General features: G+C 32.7%; 1 protein-coding gene across 1 annotated transcript in view; it reads right to left on the bottom strand.

Annotated features, from left to right (window-relative positions):
* LOC129225059 (guanine nucleotide exchange factor subunit RIC1-like) overlaps window positions 1-22,568 on the bottom strand; it is a 112,133-nt gene that overhangs the window by 39,037 nt on the left and 50,528 nt on the right. The window contains 4 exon segments of the mRNA XM_054859605.1: window positions 3,003-3,137; window positions 12,851-12,945; window positions 17,928-18,035; window positions 18,136-18,301. Coding sequence (XP_054715580.1) covers window positions 3,003-3,137; window positions 12,851-12,945; window positions 17,928-18,035; window positions 18,136-18,301 — 504 coding nt within the window.

Genomic DNA, 22,568 nt, shown 5'->3' with positions numbered 1-22,568 from the left:
TGGCCCACTAACTACTATATATTACTTACACAGCCAAAATTTACTTTCTGGGGGAGGGGGGAGACATCTGCTTATAACAATCCTTAAATGTAAATAATATCCCCCATTAGGATCGAAAGTGTGTTAAAAACAAGAGTTCTGGGAGATGTTATTCCCCTTCCCCCTTTCATGATATAAATATACTGTGCAAGAACAATTTCAGTATTGAAAGTAGATTGTTTCAGTCTCAAATAACTAGCAACATTCAACGCATTTCTATATATATTTTTTTTTTTTTTAAATGCAATGAAAAGTTTCATTCAAATAGTTAGGCTGTCAAAAAGCCCCTCAAGTGTCTCAATTCACTGGTTACTCATAGGGCATTCCAAGGTATTTTTGACATTTATGTAGAGTCCGTAACGTAACCTTTTTTGCCACAACTTTTTTAATTTACTGTTTGATTAGCATATTATTTTATTTTGATCTTTTCCTACCAACACACCAGCTCAAATTAAAATAATTTGCAAATCAAACGGTAAATTGAAAAGTTATGGCAAAAAAAGGTCACGTTACGGACTCTACATAAAGTCAAAAATACCGTGGAATGCCCCTCAAGCGAGTTCGACAAATGAGGAGCATTTTTAACTTGAAGCTAATGCTAGTTTTTTTTGGCAATTTTCTTTAAAGGAGTTGATGTTTCATTAAATTTCAACTCCAATTACAGGGGAAATTTTAAATCTTGAAGTTCCTTATTGGCTATGAGCCAGGGAGCTTTTGAGTCACTGTTCACCTAATAAGTGAATTTTCGCAAGAAACAGAAACTTAAGACCTCATTTATCTCGGTTCAGATTCTCGACCAGTATCCATGGCCCAGTCACATGCTGTTCGTGGCCCAGAACAGGAATAGCAAACAGGACTACACTCATCGGTCGCTGTTGCGGGAGGTTGTTCTAAAGAGCGTTGGCTGTATACTGCCATGGGCAGGTAAACGGCAGTATCTGCAGAAATGAGTTTTTGAGATGTTTGAAAAAACGCGTTTTGGATTCAATGCTAACAATAGGGAAATGTTGGAATTAGACGTCTTTTACTCGCCTTTTTTTCAGCGGGAACAAAATAATCGAGCTTGTACAATAAAGCTAACGTACAATAGATGACAAAAATGCAAAAAAAAAAAAAAAAAAAATTAAAAATTAATTTGAATTTTGACATTTTGAATTCAAATTATGTTTTTCGCAATCACGAGTGTGTGTATGTGTGTGGGTGGTATGTGTGTGTAGGCATGTGTGTTTGTGTCTGTGTGCTGGCATAAGTGTGTGGGTAGTTGTGTGTATGAATGTGTGCGCGTGGGGGCGGGGTATGTGTATGTGTGTGTAGGCATATGTGTTTGTGTTAGTGTGCAGGCATGAATGTGTGGGTAGTTGTATGTGTATGTGTAAATTTTTGTGTGTGTGTTTATGTGTAGGTGTCTGTATGTATGCGTGTGTGTATGTGTGTGTGTGTGTATGCGTGTAGGACATGGATGCAACCTGGAGACAGCTTTCGCAAGAGTTGCAGCATCGTGAGGAGCCGGTCGGTGGTGATGGTGCGGAGGGTGGCGGTGGGAAAAATCAAAAGATGCCAAAAACAGTCAAATGAGAACAATAAGCAATCGTGATTGCTCAAAAAATGAGAAATGATAAATTTGCAGTTACTGCCCTTTACCTGCACATGGCAGCGTGTGGTAGAATGTTTAGCCTTGATATGTTTTACTATTATTTAGTGTTTTTTATTTAATTTCAGTAACAACAAGAGCTGTTGCTGCATAACTGAAATTCATATCCAAAGACTACTTTTGAACTGTTAGATTTGTCTGAATCTTGTAATTTCAGAAACACATTCATGAGACCTAGCAACGACATACGAAATTGTGGGAAATGTGTAAAAAAAATTTAGTTTCTCAATTTAAATATATTTTTATCATTATGTTTTTAATTAATACATTGTAAGTAGATTACAAATGACTTCTAGCAGTGCTATTATTGTTTTGTGCATGTTCAAAAACACCCTCTAAGAGCAACCAACTTCCATCGTAGACTTTTTTTTTTCAGGAACAGAGAATGGTCGCTCCAGAAAAGTTTCACTGTATTTAATTAATGGTTCAACTTGTATTTCTTTTAAACATGCATGTCGAAGGATACACTTTTTTTTTTTTTTTTGAATACTAGAACATGTTTTCTTCTTATCATCATGAGAAAAACTTTATAATCATAAAATTCACTATAAGAATTTTTGAATTAAATTTATTAATTGATGAAATGTTTTAAATTGCATCAAAAAAATTAAGAAAAAACCCCCCAGCAAATTATTTTTGATATTATTTGAATGCAAAACACATTTTTCTCAAAAGTTAACAAACATAAAATTTAAATTAAATACCGACAAATTCCAAGTTCAAATGTTCTTTGAATTTTACGCTTAAATGCTACAATGAAAAAAAAAAAAAAAGCACTTGCAGTAGAATCTACACTTTTTTGTAGAGTTGTTCTGCATTCAAAAACCAATCTCAGCTTGAAAATAGCATTCTTTAAAATTACTTTAGAATTCTAAGTATTCAATAAATAATTTTGCTGATAATTTCCAATTTATTACTGATTGTGCTAGTCATTTTGTTCCGTAATTTTCAGGGAAATCAGGGGACGCATTATTAATAACAACTGTATACATCACTATTCTTGCATTGGAGTTGATTCATTTCAAATTTAAAGTCAATCAACTTGCATTTTATTAAATGGTAAAAATAGATTGTAAATAGGAAAAACATTCAAAACTTCATACAGCAAAAACCTCAGAGACAGTCAGAAAGATACAGTGGCACAACAAGGTCATTTTCCTTTAATTTAACTAACTAGCTGAACATTTTAAAACCTACTAAAAAATAAACTATTTTTTTAGCCTAAATTATGGCTAATTAGTAGTTTACCAAGTAAAAGTAGCTTCATACAACAAAAACATTTTTCGAAATAGTAATTAACCAAAGTACCTACTCGCATACCATGAGCACCACAGGCAATCCACAAAGCTTCAGTTAAGTGTGGAGTATCTTTTGAGCTATGAGAACACACCCACACATTCTCAACGCATGAAGCAAGAACTGTAGGTAATCCGTAAGTAGGTTTTTTCTATAAAAAGTGCATCATTATGAGCTAGTTTTACATGTTATTCATTAAACACAATACAGTAGGCGCCGCTTAATGTGATCACTTTGGGACAAATATAATTTGATAACAATAACCGACTGATAACAATAACCGAAAAGAATCCAGGAGACACAAAATAATGATTTTTTTTTTCAATTAAGGTGCATTTATTTTGGCAACCTCAAATTAAAATCACAATGACTCAACTGAACACAGTATTAAATTATAAATTATTAAATTAACAGAATGGAAATATCTGAATTTTAAAAAGTTAAAGCTAAATTATGCTATTTTTAATCACATAGTAATAGGTGAAGTAAAATATGACCGTTTTCCCTGACATTCGTAAACCAGTTTCAAAGCGCATTCAGCTTTTCTATCTTTTCCAGCATGGTTTTGCTTGTTGTTTAAATTTTAATTTAACTTCGCTTTGTTTTCATTCTCGACACAATTCTCTAATAGTTTACAAAGCAATGGCAACAATGGAGGTCCTACATCAATGCCATGTCCAGCGACTGAATTTTTTTAGGTGCAAAAGAAAGTTTTCTTAGGGGAGTCTGTGGTCACTGGGGGGCGAACTTTCTGTGGCTTCATTCATAGAAAAATTTTGAACTGCTATTGAAAACCACAAAATGCTACACAGAAAGTTAGTCTCGTCAGGATTTGCCTATGTATTTCTGTTAACTGAGGAACAAAAACGGGGAAAAAATTGAAAGTTTATGAAAAAGTGATAACAATAAACGAAGACGCTGATTACAATATCCGACTCTTTTAACGTGTGTTAACATACAAGTGTTCCGGGACTTCGTGATTCTGATAACATTAAGCGAACGATAACATTAACCATGATCACATTAAGCGGCGCCTACTGTATTTAAAAAGTCTTCATCAAAGGACTCGTTAGTGTAAATAATCTTACAAGTATCAAAAATAAACTGAGAAACATCAATTTCCAAAAACAACAATTCATATATTAGGCCAGTGCCAATAATGTTTGAGACCAAAAAAATTTAGAACAGGATAAAACCAGTTCGAAAGGTAAGAAAATCTAATAACATTAATAGGAAAAATAAATTACGGGCGAGCTGAGTTCGGGAAGGGGGGTGTAGGGGGGGTTTAAGGGGGGGAAAACGGTTTATCACGATTTCCGGAAAAACTAAGAGTCCTATCGAAAAAAACTAAATTGCAAAGTTGTTGGTAATAAAAAGATCTACAACTTTTGCATTTGCACTTTTTTTCTATAACCTCAAAATATATGCGAAAAATTCAAAAAACCGACTTTTTGGTTTTTTATTTTTATCTCCCACAAAAAAATTTTTTTTTTCACTAAATTTAATGAAAAGTTACCTTATTATGTCCCAAATACACTGTAATTTTTTGGATTTAAAATATTTAATTTTTTCTCCTTATTTTGGTTCAGTAGTAAAAAAGCATCAGAATTTTCAATCAAAAATTCTCACGTCAAAATATCTGATTTTTTAAAAAAATCGGAGCAAGTTTTTTTCGTTGGAATCTCTACTTTTTGATGGTATAAAAAACAATATACAATAAAATGGAAACTTTTCGCAAAAAATGAAGAAAATCAAAAAAACTCTAATTTGAAAAAAAAAAATCATCACTATGTAAAATTTTAAGCTATTTATTAAATTAACAGCAAACACAATAATTAACAGCAAACACAATTGGAAAACTGATTATTTTTCATAATATTCAAGGTTACACAGTTCGAAATTGCGGAAATTACTCATTTATCCCATCCTACAGTGTAGCTTGCTATTCGTAACTCCAAAAAACTATAAGGGACACTGCAGTCACCGTCTAATGGTGGATGAGAAGGATATAAAACAAATGCATGCTGTAGCTTGATTTTTAATTATTTTTATTTTCAGTTTGTGTCAATGTAACATGAAAAATTTCATTTTTCGAGTAATTAAAGTGTACATTTTAATAAGGAGCTTAAAATTTTTACATAGTTATGACTTTTTTTTTTCAAGTACGAGTTTTTTGATTTTCTTCATTTTTTGCGAAAAATTTCTATAGTATGGTATATTGTTTTTTGTACCATCAAAAAGTAGAGATTCCAACGAAAAAAACTTGCTCCGATTTATTAAAAAAATCAGATATTTTGACGTGAGATTTTTTGATTGAAAATTCTGATGATTTTTTACTACTGAACCAAAATAAGGAGAAAAAATTAAATATTTTAAATCCAAAAAATTACAGTGTATTTGGGACATAATAAGGTAACTTTTCATTAAATTTAGTGAAAAAAATTTTTTTTTGTGGGTGATAAAAATAAAAAACCAAAAAGTCGGTTTTTTGAATTTTTCGCATATATTTTGAGGTTATAGAAAAAAAGTGCAAATGCAAAAGTTGTAGATCTTACTACCAACAACTTTGTAATTTAGTTTTACTCGATTGGACTCTTAGTTTTTCCGGAAATCGTGATAAACCGTTTTCCCCCCCTTAAACCTCCCTACACCCCCCTTCCCGAACTCAGCTCGCCCGTAATTTATTTTTCCTATTAATGTTATTAGATTTTCTTACCTTTCTAACTGGTTTTATCCTGTTCTAAATTTTTTCGACTTTTTACCATTTTCAAAGCTATTGGCACTGGCCTAAAAAGACTGTGTCAATATCTGTTGATTGGCATTGGTCCTGAATTCAAACAGCTGATAATAAAGAAATCAAAAGGGGTTTAATTCAAAAATGTGAACTATTTTTTGAATTCCCAGTTTAAAGATTTTTTGGTGTGAAAAATAGATAAAAAAGAGATTCACAATTTACCTCAAATTTTATGCCAGTTTGAAGCTGTCAGAAAACAGCGTCAGATGGAGTTTGTTTGAAAAATGTTCAATAAACTGAGTCAAATAACTGCTATTAATTACTTTTTGTGAGACAAGGTCAAAATATACGTATTCTTTTTCCACTGAACTTTTGAATAGTAAGCTAAACCCTGTTGGTTGACAAAGAACTTAGAAAGAAGGGTTATATGGTATGAGAGATATTATTTGATATGAAATAATTTAAAGAAATATTTTTTGTCATTATGGTTAAAATGTGCTTAAGAGAATTATTTCGAACTGAAGTGTTGACTACAACAAAACTTTAATGCAATCAATTGTTTGGCTCTGGATTTCCCAGAAATATTGTTGATGCAAACTTCTTTTTCAGAGATCTACGCCCCTCTTTCGATTGATCTCAGTCTTAGGTGAAATTTGCACTCTGTGACGCGACGTTTTGTACAGGGGTGGATTGTCATGGGGGGCCACGGCCCCCTAAATCAGCCGATAATATTATCCATCCATTATTATTGCATGCGATCATAATTTAATAATTGCATGCAAGATGGATTGATGTACAATATCATGCAATTATGTATTATTTATTACACGTTCTGTTCCAATACTTTATGAATAAAGTGTAAGTATTTTTCATAACAATTTTGATTTATTATTTGTTTAAGTAAATATTTGAAATAATGCTTCTTTTCATTGCTCATCATCCTGATATTAATTAAAAAAGTTTTTGCCATACTAGGCGCCGTAATCTTTGTCGATTTGATACCTTTTACTGACACCCAAACATTGTGAAACATTTTTCATACCCAAAACACTACATTGACTCCCAAAACACTACTCTGAAGTTTGGGAACCTCTGTTTTAGATGAACGAGGCATATTTTATTGCTAGACATTCTTAAAATATTTAAAAATTATGTTATAAATAATTTGCGATTTTTGCTAATTTTGAGAATTTTGATCACATACTAGAAAGTCGATATTGGTATACGGGAAAGTAGGCTCGTTTAGTTCTAGACGAACTTCTTGTTTTCGAATCAACTCATCAGTTGCTACTTAGGTGCAAATGTGGTAGCTGTCAAAAGTGCGTAGTTAGGGCGTAAGCAGCGTAGAGCATTTTTTTTTAACTTTTACTCCACCCCCCTCCTTCCTCGAGTAGTGAACATATCTGGTATTGTTTAAGATTTTATGTTTTACGATACTCTCTGGGATTTCTTTAATAACTAAATACGTCTCCATTTTGTTTGTCTCTTCGAAAAAAAAAAAACAAACAAACTTCACGCATTTTTTGTGCTATTTATATCGATTTAGTATGCATTTATGCAGGGTGTTTCGTTTCAACATTTGTTTTATTTTCGCAACCGTTAGTCATAGATGTATACTTTAAGTTTCAAAAATGTTCAAAATCAGATGTAGAGTTAAGATATTGAAAGTTTGGAGCCAAATTAAAAATGAGTCAAAAAATACAAAATTTAACTTTTTATACGGGCCCCAAGTCCCCTAACTTATGCTTAGGGAAATAATCTCCATTGAAAAATGATTCTAACACAAAAAGTTTGAAATTAGTACGGACAATATTTTTTGAGAAATAAAACGCAACGTCTTATGACATACACCACTTTTCATTCGCCGTCAATAACGCCTTTTGGGGGAAAATATAGCAGTTAACATGTGTTTAAAACTATACGTGTGCATAGGAGAGTGGTTTTTCAAATTGCTTGAGGTTTTGTCGTGTGTTTTTGCGTATCACGGCCTAATATTTGCATTTATTTTCGAATAGCAATGAAAAATATAAATACCTTGTTTTCCTTACTTTGACGACCTGTCATTCTTCTGAAAGGGCGGTAAGTTCCTATCTCATCTTTCGTACGGTTCCTTAAAACTTCGAAATGGAATATCTCCTTGAGTTTTGGTCGCACAAATGTCAAGTTTTTTTGTTTGTTTGTTTGTTTTTTTTCTTTTAATGGAGATCATTTCCCTTAATATATGTTAGGGGACCTGGGGCCCGTATAAAAAGTAAAATTTTGTATTTTTTGACTCATTTTTACTTTCTTCTATATCTAATATATAGAAGAAAGTATTGGATTCGTGCAAATTTTCGAATTTCGAAGGATTCGAACGTTTTGAGGTGTGCTGAGTCCATTTCGACTATTTTTGGAAAATGTCTGTCTGTCTATGCGTATGTGTGTGTGTGTCACGTCTGTGTGTGACCAGTTTTTTGTGGCCGCTCTACAGCAAAAACTACCGCATGAAATCGAACGAAATTTGGTACACATATGTGCCCCTATGTGAACTTGTGCCCATTGGTTTTTGGCGCGAATTCCTCCAAGGGGGGTGGAGCAATGGGACGTTTTTTGAGTTACGCGTGCTTGCTATTCCTCAGGAAGTAACTGGCGGAATCTAACAAAATTTGGTCCACATGTTGCCCCTAACAGGAGCAGGTGCTGATTCAATTTTGGTGTCAATATCTCAAACGGGGGTTGAGCTATAGAACGTTTTTTGTCGTCAATTGTGACTGCTGTATCTCAAGAAATAACGAACGGAATCAAACAAAAATTTTTTGACAAGTAGCCCTTAGTGGGTATAAGAGCTGATTTTATTTTGGTGTCAACAGCTAAAAAGGGGGTAGCGCAATCGCCCGTTCTTTTTTTCCATTGTGAGTGCCCTATCTCAAGAAGTAATTCTACGTTCTGGTTGAAATTTGGAATATATGTGAATCTATACGTAAACAGGCTTTGGTTCAATTTTGACTCCAATCGCTCCAAGAGGTGTTGATTTTTTTTTTTTTTTTTTTGTGAATAAAAATAGCTTTATTAATGCAACAATAAGAAAGATAAATCGTAATAGATTGTCGTCTGCGTATTTCTCGTGATTTTAATTGCATGGAAATGATCGGAAATATTATCTCAATGATTTAAAATTTTTAACTGTTGCCATCTTATGTTTGTTAACAAATAAAATATTTGTAATTAATTCAAGCAAGGCTTTTAAAATAACTTTCAATTTTCGCTCTTTGCTTTGCTTTTACAATAATTCAGACATTGGGTTGGTCGTCAAGTTTTTGCATGTGTAATTTTGTTTTTGTTAGGAATATTGCTTCCTCGTCAAGCATGGGGAGGGATCAGAAAAAAAAATATATATAAAAGAAAGTTTCGTGATGGCCACAACATACTAGTAATTTTTGCTTCCAACTTTCAATATTCTTACTCTGCATCTGATTTTGAACATTTTTGCAACTGGATGTATACTAGGGTGGAACGAAAAAAACAAAGTTTTTATTTTCGAATTTTAATAGTGCAGAAAAGTTGCGATTGGTGAAGACTTACAAAACAAAACAAAAATTTTTAAAATCGGATAATATCTTCCGATCCCGCAACGAGCCTAAAAATTTGAAAAAATGGAAAATTTCATTTGTTCTTAGAGATTTTTAAAAAAATTTTCTCCAACGTTTCTTTTTAATACTCTAAGACGGAAAAGTTACGATTGGTGAAGCCTTCAGAAATTTAAAAAAACATATTGAAATCAAATAATACCTTCTGATCCAGGAACAAGCATGAAAAGTAAAAAAAGGGAGAATTTCATCTTTTCTTAGTGATTAAAAATAAAATTGTTCTTGTTGTTTTTTTCCCCGGTGTTACAGGGAAAAGCCTTTTTAAAAACCCTACATTACACATAAACATTAATTTATTTCTTGACTATGCAAAACTACCATTCTTTACAACAATGAAACATTTTCAAATAATAAAACGTTATAAAATATTTACCAAATTTACAATCCAGTATACAATTCTTATTGTTTTAAGTGTTAGTTGTTGAAGCTAATTTATAATCAGATTTTTTGGAAAATTCGGGCATAATTGATCTGGATTTCAATGTTGCTCTTAAGTAGCCATTTCTTGATTTAAATCCACACACTTTGAGTGAAGCCTCCGTCACTAGCTTCACACATCTTTCGACAGCTTGCGTATGGCAGGGGAATAGTTTCATATCCCAGTCGGGTATAGTGCCTGTTGCAATAAGATTTTCAATGTCTTTGTTAGGAACTTTTCGAAGAAAAGGTGGAGAAGATAGCTTTGTCGTGTTCCAATTAATAATCTCTGTGTAACCTTCTGCTTCGAAATTTAGAGATGGAATGACAAAGTTTCTAATGCTTTTGCCTTTAGAAACAGATTCTCTGGCTTTTAAGACGTTTTTAAAGTTCTTTTATGCGCCTCCTTTCATCAAACACCATTGCCATTAATAAGTTTTCGGGATGCGCAAAGAAAGAGTTTCTTTCAATGACAGGGTAAATTACTTGTTTTAGATTGTCAGGTAAGTATCGACAGGTTTGAGTTGTTCTGTAAACATGAATGGCTCCGTCTGTGAAATTTTTGCGGTTCTTTATTTCGCTAATGAGGCGTATTAGATGCATGCACTGTACTAAGCGGCATAAACAAATATGAGTATCGCGGGATTAAAGGGCCATGTGGACAATTTACAAGCAGGCTCTAGTACTAAAATATCACATTTGTTTTATAAACAAACGTTCTTCCATTAGTATTTCATACCGAACTTATGAGGATCGTTAAACTAAAAGAAAAACTAAAACTAAGACTCATAATACTAAATTAACAAGCACTACCGAACTAAAATTTAGTTTACATTAAATTTAAGAAAATTGAAAGATTTTGTAGTTTATTATTTTTTACAAAACAAGAAAAGCAATGAAACAGTTCACAAGACTATTTCAAAAACCAAAAAATATTAGGACACACATACAGTCAATTCGCGATAACTCGAATATTACTATAACTCGAAGTTTTTATCAAGTCTCGACCCCTTTGTTTTTAATTCCATGCTAATTATTTTCAATATCTCGAAGTTAAACTTCCTTTACCTCGAAGTTTTTTCAAAGATGACTCGAAATTTATTTCGAAAGAAAGGAAGAAAAAAAAAGAAACAAGTAACTATGAGAGAAGAACTAATTCACCTTCACTTGCAATTCCTGCACAATAAACCTCTAAAGCAAGAAGAGCACCTGTTGTGAGATAAAGGAGTTACACGTGCGGAAATGAGTTTTTTTGTTGTTGTTGTTGTACTGTACTGTTCATGGGCACCCATAACAAAATTTTAAGGGGGGGGGGCCTCAGATATTTTTAGCGTGATTTAGCAGGATATTTTAACCACAGAAACCGATTTCTGTACAGATTAGAGTTATTGAAATTTGACAGTTTTAATAACTTATTCATTAATGACTGGAGAAGAAATGTTTTTACATTTTTGCAAAGAAAAAAGTACTAAAGGCAAGGAAGTTCTAATTTCCAGGGGGGGAGGAGATTGAGTCCCCACTTGCCCCCCCCCCCCCCATGTGGGCACCCATGGTACTGTTTACACTTGGACATGTTGCTGGACTACGAATTTGCATTTTAGTTGTCAAGTCAACTAATTGCACCTTTATTTAAAGACTGACCTAAGTTAAGATGCGTTTCCTTTCATTCTTTAGTTCAATCATTTTCTGTAAGTTCCTGAGAGACAGAGTGAGTTTTCTTCACTATTAAAGTTTCAAAGCAAACAAGCTCTGCCAATATTCAAAAAAAAAGAGAAACTTCTAAAGTGGTAGAATCCATGAACCCGAATTTGAAACAAATGAAGATGCGCACCTTTCCTGAAGTAGAATCAGCTCTATTCAAGTGTGGTTCCAGCAGTATCGAAATCAAAACCATGCTTTTGATTTGTCTCTCTCAATATTTTTGATTAAACTGCATGTTGTGCTTAAAAACTTTTATGTTCTTTGTTTGTTTGTTATACGTACACATTAGTTAAAATATTCCACGGTTTTTAATATTAAAATGTCGAAACCTGAAACTAGTGGGAAGTTTTCCAATAAGTCAAAGTTTTTCGTCGGTCCCTTTAGATTCGAGTTATAGCGAATTGACTGTATATTGATCTTTCTATATGTATATGTATGGATTGTAGTAATTTAGTCAATAAGCAATTTTGCTAAATTTAATTTTGAACAATTAAATGGCAAAAAATTTCCATTAAAGCATCAACTACCAAAACATGAGATAAACTGTATTCAACATGATAAAAATACACGAGAGAATACTGCTGAGTGCAGGTAAATAGCAGTATCTGCAGAGATGAGTTTTCGATATTTGAAGAAATGTGATTCGGATTCAATATTAACCATAGGGAAATACATGAAATACGCCGCCAGCTCAGTCAATTCCAGCTGAGGACTGCAGTTTCGTGCTTACTAGCACTCATCAGCCCGGCATAGGACTTACTGAGCTGGAGGTGAAAAACCTCTTAAGGAAGCCTAGAGTGCCAAACAAACTGGTAGCTAATACAGAATCAGCACTGACCAAACGAGTGACCGAAGCAATGGTTCGGTTCCTATGCTCAGTCACTCCTATGCTGGGCTGACGAATGCTAATAAGCATGAAATTGCAGTCCTCGGTTGGAATGACTGAGCTGGCGGTGTATTTCATGTATTTCTGCCTTAGCCCTGGATATAGGGCGGTAACTTACTGAACATAGGGAAATCTTTTTGCTTTTTACAGCGCAAACCAAATAAGCAAGCTTGTACAATAAAGCTAACATACAATAGATGACAAAAATGAATCAAAATGAAAAATAAAAAATGAAAAATTTGCAGTTACTGCCCTTTACTTGCACACGGCAGAATAGTGTTGTACACCTAAGAGAGCAGAAGTAATAGATTGAAATGCAAGTCCAAATCTATAGTTTAGTTAGTGCACAAGTGAGAGATCACTATACACTCTTTCTTAATATCAAAGTAAATAAACAAGCAAAACTAAAAAGTATGCAAAAATTTAAAAAATAAGCAAACCAATGTGTTTGATACATTTGCTATCTTTTAAAAATTTACCTGTGTGTTGTTATTTGTTACATCACTTGTCCTTGAAATAGGATCTTGCTGCAGTAGAAGTAATCGACCGCAAATGTTAAGAAGTATGCTTTCATCTCCCTTCCGTGGCCATCGAACTAGAGGGAAATATGAATAGAGATTCTTTAACTTTTAGGAATTTCCATAGTATTTAATTCCTTTATGATACAGAAGGTATGAAATAAGTAGATCAATGTGCAGTAAAAAAAGTTTACAAAAAAAAAAAAAAAAAAAAATCCCCCCCCCCCCCCCGCAATTAATTTCAGACATTTATACTTTTTCAAAAATTGTCTACTATTTTTCTTTGCAACAAGGATTTCCTTCCACATGTCAACTTATGTGCAGAATAAAAACACATAGCACTGTAAAGTTTTCATTAAAAAAAAAAAAAAGAACTGTATTCTTTAAAAGAAAAACTTATAGGGACATAAAATGGAAGTTCAAACACTTCAGCTTAAATTAACCTGGATTTTTTTGATAATCCTGATCAAAATTTCAAACTTTTTTTTTACATTCACATAGATACTAATTTTGATTTATAATAGCAAGAAGTAACTATAAGCACTCAAAAGATCAAATATGTATTTTTTATGCTGCTTAAATGCACAGTTTCTGCATAGATTTAAATCCAGAAACAAACATCCTGGATAGGTCACAGCTCATTTGTCCAGGAAATAGTTACATTAATTCAACTGTGTAAGCCTTTATGACTTACTAGAGCTAGCTTGCTATTTTTTTTAAAGCTTTTTATTTTATTGTCATTAATACTTCAATGAACGTTTAGAAATTAGTGAATCAATCTTTTATACTATGACTAGTGGTACCCGCACGGCTTCGCCCGTAATAGCAAATTAAAAAGTCTTTTGGTTCGCCTGTATATTTACAAATAATGTATGGTGAATTTTCTCGCCAATTGGCTTGTGCCCATGTTACGGTTCCACGTTATGATAATTTCGTAATTTATTCGTTCATCTTATGATATTTTTTTTTCTTAAAATTGGAATAGAAAAAGGACAAAATCGAATTTTCGAAAAATCGCTTCGAGGTGCACACCCCCATGCTACATACTAACTTTGTGCCAAATTTCATGAAAATCGGCCGAACGGTCTAGGCGCTATGCGCGTCACAGACATCCTACAGACATCCTCCGGACAGAGAGACTTTCAGCTTTATTATTAGTAAAGATAATTATGCTATGTAACTACTTTTTAAAAATTTTTATAATCATTGCTTTTTTTTTCTGAAATTTTTCAGTTAAATTTTGTTTAGGAATTTATAAATTTATACCATTCTTGGCATTGATTTACAGGGGTCTGGCCAGAGGATATTTGGGTCCGTTAACGGACCCTTCACAAAAATCCGATCAACCAAAACGGATCTTTCACAAAATCCCGATCAAACAAAACGGACCCTTCACAAAATTCTGATAAACAAGATCGGATCTTTCACAAATTGTTTATTGAAAGAGCAAATCTGAAAGTAAAATAACGCATATTTCTGTGTATAAACCGCTAATTTTTTGAACCTTTTTTTAAGTCAAATTAGAGGGATCAGATTATACAAAATCGGCTAATTTTGAAAAAAAAAAAAAAAAAAAAAAAATCGGCACTAGAGCGATAAATAATTGCTACTGCCAAATAAATATAATGGTTGTTTGTTTTATCACAGCTAATTAGCAGCGGTGTTTTTGTAAACTTTTCTGAAAAGGCATTGGTAAGCACTTTTCTCTGCTCATGATTTAATAAACAATAATAATATCTGCGAAATGAACTTAGAACTGCAAAGGGATAGTAAGAGTGAGGAAAAAATATGATCGCTTCAGATAGTGTTACCAACTTCAAAATTATCACCACTTAGCGTCTGGTGTTGAACCTTTATAATGACTTGATTAGAAAATATTCTCATCATTTTGCCAGCTTGTCAATATTTGCGTTTTTACGGTGCGGTGCTATGTTTAATTGTTATTTTGGGAGAAAATTATATGGGTTTTGATTTTTCGATGCTGACAAGGATGATTAGCTTTAAATAAACTCTTTTAATTACAGTTTTTTTTTCTTTAGATGTCTACATTTTGAAAAATGCAATCTTTTAACATCCAATATGAGAATCATATTTTGTTCTTTTTTCAAGCTAACTTCGCTTATTAGGATGCAAATAAATGAAAAGTCTTTTTATTTCTGTTAGAACTCTCATTTCAAGTTTTTAAAGCAAAATTCCATTTTCTGTTATTAAGTCAAAAATTAAAATGCTGAATAGATGGTTTATTTTATTTATTTATTTATTTATTTATTTATTATTTTTTTTGCTTCAACTGTGTCCACAGATATTAATGAAATGTTTATCATAGGACTCTAAAATGCAATTTTAAAGTAATTTTATCAAAAATATTTCTTTTACAAGCCGTTTTTATACTTTTGATGCCTTCACTTTGAGAATTGCGATCTCTTTGCATCCGCTACGGGAATCCGATTTTTAGAATTTTTGATGATTGTTACGCTTTGTTAAGAGGTAAACAATTAAAATATCTTTTTATTTTTGTTAAAATCACGGAATTTATAAGTTTTAAACGAAATTCTGTGCTTTTTAAGAGTGTCTTGGTTCAAAAAGTTAAATGCTGAACCCTATTCTGAATTTTATTTTATTAATTTATTTTTTGTTACAATTATTTTAAATACTGTACCGAAATATATCTAGTATAATTTAACATAATGCAGAATGGTAGATAAATATTGATACTTGAGAGAGCGATGTCCCCCCGCCAAATATCAGACCACTCCAGAATGATTTTCTCGACATAGAAGAGGCAAACACTCAACTTTAAGTTTAATTGATGCAGTTTGTGCCATCTCTACATTCTAAAATTTCATTTTAATAAAAAAAAAATTTTTTTTTTTTGTGAAATTATTTGATTTTTCACAAAATTAATTCATTTTTCACAAAATTATTTGATTTTTCACAAAAAACGGACCCTGTGAAAAATCCTGGACAGACCCCTGATTTAATTTTGGAGAATACTGATACTTTGAAAAGCTATCAATTATAATTGACAGGGTTCATACTCAATTTCAGAAATAAAATGAAGGAGTTTTGGAGGAGTTTTGAAGGAGTAATATGAGATTTTGAAGGAGTACTAAAGGGCTGTCCTTAAATGATGTCGCACTTTTTTTTCAACATGTTTGATCCCCTTCCCCTTTGTCACAAAGTGTCACACTTTATCTTACTACTCCTCTTGTCACATGTCATATTTTTATAGACATATTGTTATAATAATTGTATGATGCCCCCTTCCCCCTCAAGGCATGACATTACATGTGGATGACTCATTTTACATATCATAACTGCGATTTGCTAAACAATTGTTTTTTTTTAACACAATCACTTATAGTACATCTGCTTATGTATTTTTAAATATTTAAATAATAATTAGACAAACTGACTTTTGCAGCTGAGAGTGTGGTGGATGGAAAAGTAATAATCATAATACTTTAAAAAATAGCCAAGCACCATTTAAGCATGGTTTACTGCATTTATGAAATGTCTTAGTCAACTAATAATATTTTCACCTTCAACTTTTATAACTTCTATGATAAATTTGTAAATTACATCCTTATGAAAAGATGAATATACGAAGCTACTACATTAAAATCGCCCTCATACCTTCGCCCTTGAGATGAAGTTAAGTTGTCGATCGAAGCATTTCAAGTTACTGTCATAGAGGAAGACTATGCATGGGCGGATTTATGGGGGGTCAGAGGGGGGCAATGCCCCCCCCCCAGCTTTGGGAGGACTTTATGTAGTAACAACACATCTTCCAAAAATTAAAAAAAAAAAATCATTATTTTTTCGTTTTTGAACAGTACAGAAGAGCATGGGTGGATTTATAGGGGGGAGGGGGCAAAGGGGACAATGCTCCCCAGTTTTGGGAGGAGTTTATATAGTAACAACTTATCTTCGAAAATCTTATAACAAAAAAAAAGACATGATTTTTCCTTTTTTAAATAGGAAATTAAAGTTTATTTTTTCTTTTGAACTTAAAATAACCGTTTCTTACAAAGTTTGAACAATACTGTACAAGTGTATAATCTACTACTCAATTTCAGAGGCTGGAAAGTGCAAATTATTGATAGGTTCTAAAATCCCTGAAAAGAATTGGCGCAGTATAGCCTACAAGGACTCTTGAACCAAAAACCCAATCTAACCAACCAAACCTTGAAAATAATTAAGACAAGTCTTCGAAACTCCTAAGCAAAAAGTGTGCTTCAATTTTATTTCTTATCAAGTGTATAAACTAAGAATTGTTCAAATGGGTAGTATGTTACTCTCTTGATACCTATTCTCTAAATCTGTGCACCATTTCTTTTAAAGTATTAACTTGTATCACAAGGCACTTGTAAAGCGTAAAACTTAAAAAAAAAAAAATTATTTGCCTATTATTTCCAATTAACCCTTATAAGACTTCAAAATGCAGAATTTTATATCTATTTTAGATAATTGCCTCCGGGGGAGTAACCCCCGGGTCCCCTAAAACTGCAGATATTCTATATCCCACTTAAAAGGGAGCATTGCGTTACTCTCTTAATACCAGCCCCCTCTCTTTTAAGGTCAATTTAAAAAGGACAGCATGATTACACACAGTAATGAAAACGACACATAAAAAAAGTAAAGAATGGCCTTACGCATCACAGAAAACAGACAAAAACATGGGAGGGGGAGGGCAATTAAAAATGTTTCTTCAAAAAAAAAAAAAAAAATCCTGCCCCCCCAGGAACTCAGTCCTAAATCCGCCTATGAGACTATGTAGTCTTTAACTAAGAAAGAAGGAGTTTTGAAGGAGTTCAAACCAAAATGAAGGAGTTTGAAGGGCCCTTCAAAAAAAATTTCCTAAATGAAGGAGTATTGGAAGAGTTTTGAAGGAGCGTACGAACCCTGATTGATTTATTTTTCTGAAACGCAATGAAAACGCTTTCTAAATAATAATAATAATTAATGCAAATTATGTTAAACCAGAGATATGTGCTTTTAAAATGCTCCAGAATCTGAAAATTTTAAATTATTAGAAAGAGAGAGAGAGAGAGAATACCTGTTTCTGTACATAAAGATGTGAGCAATGCAGAGACCACACATGCAGGATGAAACACTAAGTTGGAAACATCTAATTCTGCAAGTCGGGTGGCATGGAGAACACTACCTGAAAGGTTAAAGTTGTTAATAAAAGCTTCGACGCACAGAGAATAAATTAATGCGACATATATTCCAAGGGAAAATGCATTCATTGTAATACTGCATACTTGTAGGAGATGTTTTTCTTTGCAAGAGAAATAAAGTTAGATGCGAATCGGCACAAAAACTAAGAAGCCTGTCCCCAAGAGCAGATAGCTGGAGTACTTGTGAATCCATTTTAACGATGCGAGCAAACTGATTATCGAGTTTGGCTTCTTCAGGGTACACACGAATCTAGGAATAAATAAAACACAGACTTAAGACTATGAATGGATGTTATTTAAAACAAGAAGTTCTGTCTAGAACTAAACGAGCTTACTTTCCCATATACCCATACTACTTTCTAGTACTTGATCAATGTTCTCAAAAATAGCTAAAATCGCAAATTTTTTCAGACATTTTTAAAATACTTTAAGCTGATTTCTAGGAATAAAATATTCCTCACTCATCTCAAAAAATTAGATGCGTAAATAAAAATAGCAGCAACTTTTAAACAAAGCAGCTAATACACTTTTTTCCATTAAAAAAATCTTTAACAGCTTTCAAAACGAAAAAATAATAAAATAAATACGTCATATAAAAAAAAAAAAGTTTTTTTTTTCCCCTGCTGCCAAAATAATTTTTTTAATGAATTAATGCACTTACCAAAATAAATAAAAACAATAAAATGTCAACTTAAAGAAATAATTTTCACTGTCAAAAAAAAAAAAAAAAAAATCGTCTGCGCATATCTTTATGTGGAAACATAAATGACTTCGAGTTTATCCGCCGAAAACTGAATACCTAAATTAAAACTTTAGAGTGAAAATAAAAACAAGTCATATTAACAATAATTATTTCACAGTTAAAACCATAGCTGCAGAGTCCGAGTCAATCTCATTTTGGGATAAAGGAGTCAGAGTCGAATATCCAAGAATCAGTCAGTCATTTGCCCTTCGTGTATAAATTTTTGCCAAAGCTACGAAGTCAGAGTCGAAGTCGGGGAGTCGGAGTCCGACTAATTGTTGGGCACAGGAGTCGGAGTCAGGCACCCCTAAATTCTCGGAGTCAGAGTTTGGAGTTTGTCGTCAAGAGCTATTTCCAACAAAATTTGTTTGAAGGAAATCCGCCTTCAAGTACGGAATCTACATTGACTTTCAGTTTCCCCGTAGGCGCTAATGTTAAGGGATTTGAAGCGTTCAAAATTTAACGGAAAATTGTTCAAATCAAAAAGATATTTTATACACAAGTTTTTCATCAAAAGCTTTTTCCTACAAAGTTTGAAGCAAATTCGCTTCACAGTTCGGAATTGCCTTGAATTTTCCCGTAGGCGCTAATGTTAAGTTCTTTTGAACTGTTCAAAATTGAACAAAAAATAGTTCAAATCAAAAAATGAAATATAGGAATGAGGTGTTGAATTTTGTTTGAATCGGACTATTCACTCAAAAGGTTTTGGGGGGAGGGGGGGGGACAGACTGACCGACAGACATTTTTCCCCATCTCAATACCCTACTTTCCAATTTTTAATTTTTCGATATTTATTTATTACTAGCTTTTACCCGCGCGGCTTCGCTCACGTTGATGTAGTTTTTTTTTTCAATCGATTCAAGTTAACGTTTAACACAGGCAGAGGTCAAATAGTTACCAAAAAATGGTTTGTCTCCAGTTTCGCTGACGTTTCAAATTGCCCGCGCCTTTAAATGTATCAAAAGGTATGATTAAAATTGAAAATCAGGGGGAAAGGGGGTAAATGAAATGTCGGCGAAACTGGGAAGACACCCAAAAAAATCACACACAATAAATCACGAGAACGTTCAGGAGTTCTAAAGAAGTTAGTTTGGGTAATTCTCAAAAAAATCCAATTCGAGTGAGGTCAACTATTCTTAAATAAAGTGAAACAGTTCCCTTATAATCCCGATCTCCGTCAAATAATATCCAGCGCTACACTGGTTATCTAAATTATTGTGTAATGTATAGCTTCTTACTGGAGATATCGTCTCGAAATAGGGTCAACAATCACTACAAATCCTGATTCTAATACTGTCCTTTTAGAGTGAGAACATCAAACCTTTAAAATCCCCGTCAGAAGGAAATCAACTGTTTCTAAATAATGTAAACGGTCCTGATTACAATACCAAAAAGTTTGGAGTGAAAATGCCATTAAAAGCAGAGTAAGGGCAACATTTTTTTTTTTAATTCTGAATTAAATGAGATCAATAATGCAAAATACTTCTCATTTCGCAAAGATAAAAATTCCCAAAAGTCCCTATTAGAATGGTCTCTATCAGCATTTTCAAATAACATTTCCCTCTGATGATCTCAGTCATGATTATTTCCAAAAATCTTCATCAGTACAGGTTCGATAGGATAAAAAACAAATAAAAAAACAAAAACAAAATAAAAGAAAGAACAACATTCTCCATTGTCACCATTAAAATTGGGACATTAATTCCACAAAACCCTAATTAGCATCATTAACCCTTAAAAATACACACACAAAAAAGAAAAAAGAAAATGAAAAGTTTCATAAAAATTTTAAATAATTCTTCAATGCAGTAACATAGTCGCCTGGTAAGATTGCAGATAAAAAATGAATTTGGTGGATTAATTAACCTTTTAATAGTAGTTTTAATGTTATTTAAGAGTGTTGTTTTACTAATTTGGCGGATTAATTTTAACATCGATTCCTCATAGTACTTAATGATCTTTTTACCAAAAATAATTTGGCGGAATTTTTACATTTTAATGCAACTTTTGTAATGGCTATAGCGCCAAAATTTTTGAATACTCGTCCCGAACACGTTATCATAACTCTTCCTATCAAATAAGTTTCTAAATTGTCATTTTGTTTAGTTTCATTTTATATTTTTGCAATTAAAAGCAGCGTTAAAATGTAAAATAATAAATCCAAATCCATTATTAATCGCCAAAGGACCACAGTACCATACATTCGCCAGAGACTTGCCAAGTTTATGAAACTGCGTAAAATGTTTGATTAATCTATATTCATAAGATATGATTTTTAATTACGAACAGAAGATGCTATAAAGAAAATGTCTGCACGTATTTGGCCGTTCCTGGCGAAAAATAAATCTTTGTTCGACGGTAACTGGGGGTAGGGGGCAGACTCTGTTTCATAACTTTATTTATTTACCAGATAATTGTATGCAGCAAAAATACCCTGCGTTGCCCGGGTCTGTAATAATTATGAGAAACAATCGCTACTTTTTATTCGTTCTCAGCTGTAACTGAAATAACTCAAAACACGCCGCTTTGACGTGATTAAAAATAGAGCTTCTTCCTAACCCATAAAAGTAAAATAACAATAAGTATGAAGAACAAAATAGTACTCTTTTAGAAATGAAAAAACGATACTTAAGCATATACAAATTTGTGGAATTTCCAAATTATGAATTAAACTTCACTTGTTTAAAAAGATTTATCTTTTTTTTTTCGAACATAGTCTAAAACTTTCTCTATATTGCGATTGAAGTACAAACTTTTAAAAAACGCGAGAAGCCCGTAATCCCTTACTGCGATTTAAAATGTTATTAAACTTGCATTAATCGTATTGGGATACCTTAAATGAGGCTCCCTCTCCCTACTGTGTGTGACTAATTTTCATCGAAGAGATAGTGTCGCCAAATACTGAGATACTTCTGGTGATTATAAAATGTTGCTATCCGAAATGCTTCCAATAAATAGTAAAAATTTGGCAATTGTTTGAAATTGTGCGCAAAGACAAATTAATGGAAGTTTTTGTGCTGTTTATGGATTTGCTTGATTTAGTTTGCGAATTATTTTACGTGTTAACAAATTTAAAGAAAGGAATATTAAAGAAATGGCGATATTCGATTACATGGTGAAAACCGAGAAACAGTATTGCGTACTCTTTAGCTTCACAAACAGCGACAGTTGAAAAAATTTCTAAATGCCTTAGCTATTGAAATGATTCCACAAAAAAGTTTGGCTAGATTCCTGCTGATCGATTAAATACCCAGTCAACACAAATAAATAAAAAATTAAAAAAAAACGCATTGATTGCCTCAAAGTTGCATTAAAATGGAAAATAATCAGCCAAATCCATGTATTATTTGCCAATCTTGTGCGAAAACCTTACTTCAAGATTTGACTTGAGAAAAGCCTGGAACAGTCACGAAAAGCAAAGATAGTCAACAATACAACAATTGTCGCTATTGACAGGGAGTTCAGATGATACACTAAATAATGTATTGAGTTGTGGAAAGCCTTCGAACATGGAACTAAAAAGCTTATAACTCGTTTTTTATTCTACTTAGAAATTTCGAGCAGGTACCATCTTCAGAAGAAAAATCAGAGCTTTCGATGGACATATAATGTTAGTATGTGCAAGCATTTTTTCACCCCCATATTAGAGAATTTGTATGAAAATCGTGTTTTATTACCCCCTATGCAGGTTTTGCCCCCCATAACGGGACGAAAACTACCCTATGTGTTATTCTGATGCGTAAGCTATAATATTGTAAAGTTTCATTAAAATCCA

This window comes from Uloborus diversus, chromosome 6 (assembly GCF_026930045.1).
Source record: "Uloborus diversus isolate 005 chromosome 6, Udiv.v.3.1, whole genome shotgun sequence".
Taxonomy (NCBI): domain Eukaryota; kingdom Metazoa; phylum Arthropoda; class Arachnida; order Araneae; family Uloboridae; genus Uloborus; species Uloborus diversus.
Note: the sequence above shows the minus strand (reverse complement) of the source record. Positions and strands in the feature narration are given on the sequence as shown.